At 34.8% G+C, this 11350-nt stretch overlaps 1 protein-coding gene and 1 non-coding gene across 2 annotated transcripts; both read right to left on the bottom strand.

The window, feature by feature from the left end:
• Positions 1-1466: 1466 nt before the first annotated feature.
• ppp1r8b (protein phosphatase 1, regulatory subunit 8b) lies at positions 1467-11305 on the bottom strand. Its single transcript, XM_073847130.1, has 7 exons — positions 11206-11305; positions 10824-10884; positions 6795-6948; positions 6489-6706; positions 5076-5220; positions 2854-2918; positions 1467-2772 (listed from the first exon to the last, which is right to left on the bottom strand). Exons 1-7 carry the CDS (start codon positions 11253-11255, stop codon positions 2419-2421), a joined length of 1047 nt encoding a protein of 348 aa, XP_073703231.1. The 5' UTR covers positions 11256-11305; the 3' UTR covers positions 1467-2418.
• LOC141343457 (small Cajal body-specific RNA 1) lies at positions 9010-9179 on the bottom strand. Its single transcript, XR_012356761.1, has one exon.
• Positions 11306-11350: the final 45 nt, after the last annotated feature.

Below are 11350 nucleotides of genomic sequence, written 5' to 3'. Positions count from 1 at the left end.
TCACACCAGTCTCCGAAAATAACATACAGGGTGCAGGTGAAGAACAGGAAGTTAGCCAGCAAAGGTTTTATATATTGACACAGTCACAATCAGTTTAGATGTCAAAATCTACTGTTCATGGTGCATGTGTGTTGTGCTATGCACACAGTTGCTTTCTTGCAGCTGTATATAGTTGTGGTCAAAAGTTTACATACACCTTGCAGAATCTGCAAATGTTAAATATTTTACCAGAGTAAGAGGGATCATACAAAATACATGTTATTTTTTATTCAGATACTTCACATAAAAGACATTTACATATAATCCACAGGAGAAATTAATAGTTGATTTTATACAAATGACCCTGTTCAAAAGTTTACATACACTTAATCCTTCATACTGTGTTGTTACCTGAATGATTCACAGCTGTTTTTTAATTTTGTTTTTTAGTTTATTGATAGTTGTTCATGAGTCCCTTGTTTGTCCTGAACAGTTAAACTGCCTGCTGTTCTTCAGAAAAATCCTTCAGGTCTCACAAATTCTTTTTTTTATAGCATTTTTGTGTATTTGGACAACCAAGGGACTCATATGCAACTATTACAGAGGGTTCAAACACTCACTGATGCTCCAGAAGGAAACACAATGCATTAACGCAGGGGGTGAAAACTTTTTGAATTTGAATATCAGGGGAAAATTAAACTTATTTTTAAATAAATGTACACATACATGCGGTTCAAAAGTTTTCACTCCCTGGCTCTTAATGCATCTTGTGTCTTTCTGGAGCAGCAGAGAGCATTTGAACCTTCTGTAATAGTTGCATATGAGTCCCTCAGTTGTCCTCAGTGTGAAAAGATGGATCTCAAAATCATACAGTCATTGTTGGAAAGGGTTGAAATACACAAAAATGCTGAAAAACCAAAAGAATTGTGGGACCTGAAGGATTTTTCTGAAGAACAGCAGACAGTTTAACTGTTCAGGACAAACAAGGGACTCATGAACAACTATCACTAAACAAAAAACACATCTGTGGTTCATTCAGCTAACAACACAGTATTAAGAATCATGTGTATGTAAACTTTTGAACAGGGTCATTTTTATAAATTCAACTATTACTTTCTCATGGACTATATGTAAACATTTTATGTGAAATCACATCAGGTAAGTACTAAATAAAAAACAACATGCATTTTGTATTATCCCTCTTGTTTTGCTAAAATAATTAACGTTTTGCAAGGTGTATGTAAACTTTAGACCTCAACTGAATGTGAAAATAACACTGTCAGTTCTTTTCAGGAAGGTGTTCATGCAAAGTAAAGAGATGTTGTAGCAATAAGAGGCCAGGACGGACTTGTGATGTTTAGCATTATAGTCTTCATCTATAAATCACATGGCTGCTGGCTTCTTGATTGAAAGTCAAACCAGTTCCAAACGACAAAATATGATGAGCAGCCACCCTCTTAGTTGAAGGTAAAGACTTCGGGCATCAGTTTAAATATATAAAAATACACTGGCTTTTATTGAGAGTGGTATGTACAAACAGCAAATGTACCAAAAAGAACACGTATAAAACTTTCTTTTTTCCTATTTCTTTCTTTCTTTAACAGTGAAGACCATCTGCATTGAGCCCTGATGAACCACATGGCCTACAGTTAATTTGAAACACCACGGCAAAGCGGAAATTAAAGAACAACTGAGGTAAAAATCTTCACAAGGTAAAGTGTTATGATACTGCAGAAACTAATTTCATTTTGAAACCTATAACAGTTTGTGGAAGAACTACCAGATCTGATGCTCATGCAAGTGTGACGGCCAAACAGCTAGTTTGAAACAACTTATTGCCGTCTAGTGATTCATCTTCTGAGCGTTTTACATAAATAGGGATATAAAAAAAGAAGAAGAAAGGAAGTAAATTTTAAAAGTTAAACTCCCTTCCATCAGACTAAACATGACACACTGTTGTTTGGAGAAGTTTTGTTTGCTTTTCGATAAAATTCCCCCACTTTCAAGTTGGTGTTTTAAACAGATCGATCAAAATCAATTAATCATTTATATTAAACCTTCCTGTGAAATACAAAAGATCTAATGTCAAAGCAGTTCCTTTTAACAAAACAAAATGGATGATTTATATGGCCATGACCAGATTAATCTGTGGAACAGAGCAAAAGTCAAAATTAATTTTTTTTTTTTTTTTTTTTACTGAACTGTGAAAATGAGGCCATTCTGTCTTTTGCATTTCAATGAATTAAGAAAGGAATACCGATCTGGGATGACATGAAAATGAGTCACTGTTCATTTTTGGAGAAAACCTCATCTTTTTAAAACTTACAAAATCCTTGCATTAAATCAGTACAGTTGAAATCAAAGTCTGTTCGCCAGCTTGAAGATTACAGTTCATGAGGAGTCAAGAGTCAGACTCATCCTGATATTAGTAATACACAGCTAAATGAGCAGAGACGGCGTGGGCTTCTTGCCAGGCCATGCCTCTTTAGCGTACTTCTTCTTGCGGGGTTCGCTAAGTGGGTCAGAGGCGTATGGGCCGGGTAACGGTGTGGGGTTGAGCACGAGCGGGGGTGGCGGGGCTTCCTGGGCCAGATCTACATCTGGGGCCGGGTTGGGCAGGGGTAACGGCAGTCCTCCCAGGATCGTGGCTCCGCCGGGAGCTCCTGTGGATTGGGCTTCATGACTGGCAGGGGGAAGGTCTCTGTAGAGTCCACCTTGCAAAGGGAACGTGTGCATGTGTCGGGTCACGCTTTCCTCGATTCCCAGCGCATTGCCACTGCCCATTTTCTTCTTCTGTTGAGTAAAAAACAAGCATGTAAACATGCAAATCACTTTTTTGCCTACGGGTAAATAACTTGGAATTTGAGAAGTTACCTTAATAGGAACCACAGCTGTTGAGACCATATTTCGGAAACGTCCAACAGAGGGGTCGATGTCCTCTAAGAGAGTTTAGAACACAAATATTGTTAAAAGCCAAGTCACAAAAATAGTGAGCCAAGGCTTAAGTCATATGTGACCCTGGACCACAAAACAAGTCATAAGTGTTAAATTTGACAAAACTGAGATGTATACATCATATGAAAGCTCAATAAATAAGCTTTCTATTGATGTATGGTTTGTTAGGATAGGACAATATTTGGCCGAGATACATCTATTTGAAATCAGAAATCTGAGGATGCAAAAAAATCAAAAATACTGAGAAAATCACCTTTAAAGTTGTCCAAATTTGGTTCTTAACAATGCATATTACAAATCAAAAATTACATTTTGATATATTTACAGTAGGAATTTTACAAAAAATCTTCATGGAACATGAACTTTACTTAATTTCTTAATGATTTTTGGCATAAAACAAAAATCAAAAATTTTGACCCATATAATGTATTTTTGGCTATTGCTACAAATATACCCCAGCGACTTAAGACTGGTTTTGTGGTCCAGGGTCACAGATAATGGCTTTCTGTGATACGATTAAGTTCAAAAGTTTGCATACACCTTGCAGAAACTGCAAAATGTTAATTATTTGATCAAAATAAGAGAGATCGTACAAAATGCATGTTATGTTTTTTATTTAGTACTGACCTGAGTAAGATATTTCACATAGAAGACGTTTACATACAGTGCTCAAAATAAAATAATGGCTGAATTTATAAAATGTTGTTACCTGAATGATCCACAACTGTGTTTTTTGTTTAGTGATAGTTGTTCATGAGTTCTGTTAAACTGCCTGCTGTTCCTCAGAAAAATCCCTCAGGTCCCAAAAATTATTTGGTTTTCCTGCATTTTTGTGTATTTGAACCCTTTCCAACAATGACAGTGTGAAAGGATGGATCTCAAAATCATAGAGAGGACAACCGAGGGACTCATATGCAACCATTACAGAAGGTTAAAGCGCTCAATGATGCTCCAGAAAGATGCATTACGAGCTGGGGTGAAAACTTTTGAACAAAATGAAGGTGTGTACATTTTTTGTATTTTGCCTAAATATCATATTTTTTCATTTAGTACTGCCCTTCAGAAACTACTTACAAGATCCCCTGAAGATAAAATTATTTATGTTTACCCTGATATTCAAATTCATAAAGTTTTTACCCCTTGTTCTTAATGCACGTTTTTTTTCTTCTGAAGCATCAGTGAGCATTTGAACCTTCTGTAATAGTTGCATATTAGTCTCTCAGTTGTCTTCAAAAATCATACAGTCATTGTTGGAAAGGGTTCAAATACGCAAAAAGGCTGAAAAACCAAAGAGTTTGTGGGACCTGAGGATTTTTTTTTCTGAAGAACAGCAGGCAGTTTAACTGTTCAGGACAAACAAGGGACTCATGAACAACGATCACTAAACAAAAAAACACAGCTGTGGATCATTCAGGTAACAACACACTATTAAGAATCATGTAAACTTTTGAACGGGGTCATTTTTATAAATTCAACTATTACTTTCTCTTGTGGACTATGTAAATGTGAAATATCTTATTCAGGTAAGTACTAACTTTAAAAAAAATAACATGCATTTAGTATGTTTTCTCTTATTTTGGTAAAATAATTAACATTTGGCAGATTCTGCAAGGTGTTTGTAAACTTTATCTTAAATGTAAATCAGGATTTTTCACAATCTTCCATCACCGAAAAAAGTGCAGTTCAAGTTTTTATTTTATTCTTTGAGCACTTCACAATCAGTGAATAACTCACATTATGATCTATTGTTGATTAATTATGACATTCTTTTCTATGGATTTATATTGTATTATGTTGTTGATTGTTTTAAAATTGCATATTTTCTTCTCATCTTTTTGTACAAGCAGCTGGAACTAATAAGACATTTCAAAATAAGATTTTCACTTAATCTCATAAAGGCCAGCATTATTCTTTTTTTTTTTTCTCCTAGATATTCATTTATGGGATCATGTATGCCTCATTCAGCGCAAATACAAATGTTTCCATATTTGCAATATTTATTTGATAAATGGTTCTAATATTTGGTAATGATGTACCTTGTACTTCTGCATACTACCGCTAGTGGTATTCTGCCACAGGTTTGGTTCACTGAGGTGCAGGCCAGTTAAAATGCTAATTTTCTTTACGGCTGATCACTCTACCTGGGTTAATAATCTCATCCTCTTCATTAAAGGTCACTCTGGAGTTCCTCCTTTTCCTCTTGGTTCTCTGAATATCCAGGTTGCCCTCCTCTATGGTAAGGGTGGAGATGCGCTTGTTATGAGCAGTGTTGAACTCAGTCAGATTCTGCCAAAAGAGTAAAAAAATAAAGAAAGAGAGACATGTATACATTGCAACAGACCTGTGATACTTGAAATTATTCTTTGTAGACACATTATGCCTGTATAAATCTGTCTTAAACAGCGCTAAAACTTTAAAATCTTGTTTTTCTTTTTATATCATTGAATTCTTCGTTCGTTTCTTCCCCGTTTTGATTGCATATTGTAAAGCAAACTTTAGTCATCTGATTTCCAAGTTCATTGGCTTCCACAGACTTCAGCTTCAAATTTCTTGGCTGATCCAAAAATGAAACTTGCATAGTCCAGCTTGGATTGAATCCAAGTTCTGCACAAAATAATAAGGGGTTTTGGATAAAACCTTTAAAACATTTATTTTTAAGTAATTTAATGTAAAAAAGTAAAAGATTGCTGTCAAAGGTAAAACCAAGAAACCTGGTCTCTTTTACAACTTTAATGGGGACTTCATCCATGAACAACTCTGGTTCATTTTGCAATGAATGAAGCTGACAGGAATGCATACAGACAGTTTTTGTGTGAACTTGAAACAGTTTCACATTGACCAAGATTGTATTTTGTTTATATTTAGTTGGATTTTTGGCTAGATAGACGCAGATATCATCTACATTGAACTTCAGAACCAATGACTTTTTCAACTCTGCCTATTTAAATACAAAAAAGGAGGTACAGATAAGATACTTCCATGAGGTTCTTCAAGTTCCTGTTTATGCAGGTCAAACTGGGTGTTTGCTACCTTGACCTTTAAGAGTCCGTTTGTTTGTTTGATAGAAATCTTGCAAAACTCTTCATACAGCGAGCACAGTCTGTGGGCTAAACTGGATCATTTATCATAGCTTTGGTACAAAATGCTTTTTACATTGCTGGTATTAGTACACGATATAAGAGTCAAATTTTAAATAGGACAAATATCGAAACTCGGTTATTTTTGAACGCAATGCTATTGGTCTAATAGGATTAAATGATCTATGCTAAGCTATGCTAAAAGTGATATCGCCAGAACAGGAGAACGGCTGAATGGATTTCAAAATGGTAAAACTCAACTTATTAACCTTGGGGGGAGGGTGTTGGAGAATGAGCCCATTTCCAAAAAAAAAAGTGGAGTGTTCCTTTAAATGACTACATATTTCAAATAACATGAATTCTCTTCACTCCTCTCACCACCAATGAGCTTTTTTTTTCTTTTTTATGACCGATGAATGTTTCGGAGGCAGTGTGTAAACGCGATTGACACAACATGCTAGCAGAGCAGACATGTACCTCCAGTTCAGTTTCTTCCTCAGGAAGTCCCAGAAGACCCTTCAGCTCCTCATCATCACCAGTTTTACCATCTCCGACGCCGGTGCCCGGTTGACTCTGAGGTTTCTCCCGAATGGTGTAAACACGTGTGGATGCACCAAACGACATAGTGGAGTCGATGGGAACCTGCTGGGGCTTGTGGGCCTCCAGGCGAATGTGTCCGAGGAACGTCCCATGTGCTGCAGAAAGTCAACAAACACACTTGTATCCTTCTCTACGGTTATCAATATGAAACGACATGTTTGTCATTGGTCTGGCTGCACTTACTGCTGTTCAAGTCGATGAGAAACACCCTTTTCAGATGCTTGTGGTAGACGAGAGCCGCATGCACGCGAGAGCACGACTGATGGTCGATGGTGAAGTCACAGACGTCTGGGTTCCTCCCAAACAAATAGTACTTCTTTTCATCAATGATCAGTTTCTGCAAAGAGACCACTTCAGTAGGCTGTTTGCAGTTGACAAAATTACAGTAGATCAAAAAACGAGTATTGTTTTGGTTTTATGACAACTTTGATGAAAGGCTTTGATCCACTTGTTGTTGACTACTGTACTGTACTTTAACAACACACACAATCAGATACAAGAGGCTAGGACTGGGCAGTATGCGAGTACGTAAATTGAAATGGTGTAAATAAGCTGATCCTTCAACAATTTTAAATCCAGGTTGCATCCAAGAAAAGGAAAGACAGTCCTCTTCTGTCTGGTGTAACACAGTCCACTACTGAAAATGCTTCTATTTTGCCTTTTAACATTTATTTACACTTGATTTGTCACACATAAATAGTGCAAATTGATCTAAAATTTGATTCTGAATCCCATAAATTTAAGCCAAGGTACTACAGATTTTCCCTGTCCTCCATGCAATGGTCAATTTAGTTTATTTTGGGCTAATTTGGTTTTATAATGTCTTTTTCCAGACTAGTGGAAAGAAAACATCCAAAATACACATTTAAGCATTGATTTTATTACACTATCTATTTGCGTCTGTATATTTTAAATACAACACAGATGTTTAAATGATGTTTTTTTCCCTCTCTTTTACAGAAGGGTTTGTTCATATATCCTTCACCTAATCACCTAATTAATATCATTTGTGACCCTGGACCACAAAACCAGTTGTGTATGGTTTGTTAGGATAGGACAATATTTGGTCAAGAACAAATATAGACAGTGCCTATGTTTTAAGGATAAGACCACCAATTGCAAATTCTGATCACAATGTGGTACATCTTGTAATAAATCCAAGCTGAAAAGCAGTAAACCAGAGAAAAATGGTGATCAGAGTTTGGTCTTCTGATAACTTTGAACTTAAAGCATGTTTTGATTGTAATATATGGGAGGTGTTTTATCAGGGCTCCTTAAATGAAATATCCACAGTAATAACAGACTACATAGATTTATGTTTGCAATCAGTGAAATTAAAAGGCACTACTAATTAAAAATCTGAAATCTGAGGGAGTAAAAATAAATAAATCTAAATATTGCGAAAATCACCTTTAAAGTTGCCCAAATGAAATCCTCAGCGATGCACGCAACTAATCAAAAATTAAGTTTTTATATATTTACTGGAGGAAATATCTTCATAGAACATGATCTTTACTTAATATCTTAATGATTTTTTGCATAAAAAGAAAAATCAATAATTTTGACCCATACAATGTATTTTTGGCTATTGCTACAAATCTCTGTGCTACTTACAACTAGTTTTGTGGTCCAGGATCTCATTTAATTCCTAAAACAGTCCATGCTGTTGACAATATTTTCTGACTACATTAATGCGTCAACAAAATGAAAGATTAAACAGAGCGAAAGAATTTTGAAGCTAGCTTTATCCAGTGTTCAGATTTCGAAATTGTATGCAAATGAGTACATATTAAATTAGATAACACCTCATTTGCTTAACATTTGAGAAATGGAATAGTACAAAATGCATTGTTTAATTGTACTGTGATATGCTGATATCTATTCACCCTGATCATCTGTAGTGTCCTGCTTTAAATGTTCTCAGGAGACACTTTTAATGGCACACTACATAAACCACAATCTAAGCTCCCATGATATAAAATGACTCGTATAATAACAACAACAACAATATTTGTGTTAATATGTGACCCTGGACCACAAAACCAGTCTTTAGTAGCAAAGGTATATTTGTAGCAATTGGTCAAAATGACTAATCGTTCTTTTATGCCAAAAATCATTTGGATATTGAGCAAAGATGATGTTCCATTAAGATATTTTGTAAATTCCTTTCCATAAATACATCACAACTTAATTTTCGATTAGTAACATTCACTGCTATGAACTTAATTTGGACAACTTTAAAGGGGATTTTCACAACTGGCCAAATATGTTCCTATTTTAACAAACCATACATCAATGAAAAACGAATTTATTCAGCTTTCAGATGACGTATAAAAATCAATATATTAAAAAAAAGAACCCTTATGGCAGGTTTTGTGGTCCAGGGTCACAAATGTCACAATGTGCCCTAGAGTTATAACACCTGAGAGAGCAACTCTCCTCTCAGAGCTTAAATCTCAGGGTCTTGTGTTTCTGTAGCACCATTTGGACCTGACGGCCACGATCACGCATGCCTCAGTATGAAAAACTCAACTGAGCTGCAGACGGCCAGGTCAGTATCTGGTGCATCCCTGTCACATGTTGGATGTGCTGTCAGTCTCTTTATACACACTGGATCAGTGAGACTTACAATGGTTTTTAAATACGTATCTGAAGCGCATCAAGACTGCATTTATTTTATCAAATAAATACTTCAAATTAATATTGCAATTTAAAATAATGGTTTCTATTTAAATATACATTAAAATATTTTTCTCTGTAATGCAAAGCTAAATTTTCATCAGCTATTACCGGTCTTCAGTGTCACACGATCCTTCAGAAATGATTCTAATATGCTGATTTATTATTAATGTTGGCAACAGTTGTGCTGCCAAATATTTCTTGGAACCTGTGATACTTTTTTTATCAGGATTCTTTGATGAATAAAAAGTTTAAAAGAACAGCATTTATTTAAAATATAAATCTTTTCTAACAATACAAGTCTTTGCTATCACTTTTTAGCAATTTAACACATCCATCCAGAATAAAAGTAATAATTTCTTTCAAAAATAAAATAGAAGAAAAATGTACTGACCTTAAACAATTGAACAGTAAATTTGTGTAAATTTGTTAGAAAATATTTCTATTTTAGATCAATGCTGTTCTTTTTAACCTTGTATTCATCAATGAATCCTAAAAAATAAAAAAATAAACAAAAATAAAAGCATCACAGGTTCCAAAAAATATTAACACAACAGTTTCCAGCACTGATAATATATCAGCATATTAAAATGGTTTAAGGATCATGTGATGCTGAATACTTGGGTAATGATGCTAAAAAAGTAAGCTTTGATCAAAGAAAAAAATTTGTTTTTTAAATGTATATTAAAATAGAAGAACTTTGTTTTATATCGTCATAATTTCACAATATAACTTTTTTTTTTCTGTATTTTTGATCAAATAAACAGCCTCGATGAGCATTAGAAACGCATTTAAAATACATAAAAAAAACTGTACTGATCCCAAACTTTTAACTGGCGGTATATATATATATATATATATATATATATATATTCTTGTTAGTGCGTCCGCCTCCCGTGCCGGAGACCCGGGTTCGAGACCAGCTCAGAGCGGGTGCGGTAGGACCCGGGTGTGAGGGGTTATATATATATAGGCCAAAGACGCACATAAAAGCATAAAAACAATAAATAGTGTAAAAAAAAGTGTAATATTGCTTTAAATTGTTGTTTTTCCAAAAAATAAAAAAATAAATACATTTTTCCCTACTTTATAGAAGACACCCACTAAAATGTCATTCCGTGTAACAATCTTGTCATGCTTATGCACAACAAAAATCAATTTATGACTAATAAGTTGTAATTCTACAGTTTTAAAACTTGCCACTATCCTAGGTTTTGCCCATTTGTCAATCAAATGTAATATGCTCCCTTATTCTTTCATATATTTTAATATGTACAAGTCAGAATAAGCATGTTGTTGAATTTGTACATAAATAATGTTACACTGAATGAGAAAGTAACATTACTTCAACCAAATTTGTTATCTTATTGCCAAAAACGTATTTGAAACTTTAAAAGTAGACACTTTACTTACATTTAATGTGCTTTCTTTGGAGATAAAATCACTTTTGCACGTATACATGTATGCATATGCATAACACATATATTAAACAGTCAGACCATTAACTAGTACTCTTAAAACTCAATGTAATACCTCAACAAGTTTGTCTCCTTTCACCACGTCCAAATGCAATCCTGCTGGAGGCTTTCCTGCCCTGAAATGAAATCAAGTCATGAACATCTCCTCAAAATCATCTACCAATGTGCATCCACTAAAATGTTAAACATAAACAAAGACTAAAGCACCTTATATGTTCTCTAGGAAAATTCACTTTGAATAAATCAACAGTGTATACTATATCTTCTACGGAAAGAATGCAGTTTGTAAAAACATGTTTGAGTTCCTAAATGTGACCGTAGGTCTGCTAAAGAGCACAAAAGCTAACACTTCGCTATAAGAATGTTTTGTTTTTATGCTGGATACGATAAAGCCTTATTCATGCATTAAATCCAACAATCACTGGAGTGTTTTTTACCATGATGGACAGTCGAAAGATGAATTATTTGCTGTGGTATTTGTTGCCATTGTCACTCATTCTCCCCTGCTACAAGCACGCCGAGCATCTTGGGTAATCCACTCAAATTGCGAACGTCTTCCGGCTCATGAATATTAAACAATCC

This window comes from Garra rufa, chromosome 9 (genome assembly GCF_049309525.1).
Source record: "Garra rufa chromosome 9, GarRuf1.0, whole genome shotgun sequence".
In the NCBI taxonomy this organism is placed as follows: Eukaryota; Metazoa; Chordata; class Actinopteri; order Cypriniformes; family Cyprinidae; genus Garra; species Garra rufa.
This window is presented reverse-complemented; position numbering and strand designations above follow the sequence as displayed.

Coding starts and splice junctions, on each gene's coding strand:
- ppp1r8b (XM_073847130.1), bottom strand. CDS start 11,255: ATGGCAACAAATACCACAGCAAATAATTCATCTTTCGACTGTCCATCA. Junction 10,885..11,205: donor TCTTTCGACTGTCCATCATG/GTAAAAAACACT, acceptor ATTTCATTTCAG/GGCAGGAAAGCCTCCAGCAG. Junction 6,707..6,794: donor TCTCATCGACTTGAACAGCA/GTAAGTGCAGCC, acceptor GACTTTCTGCAG/CACATGGGACGTTCCTCGGA.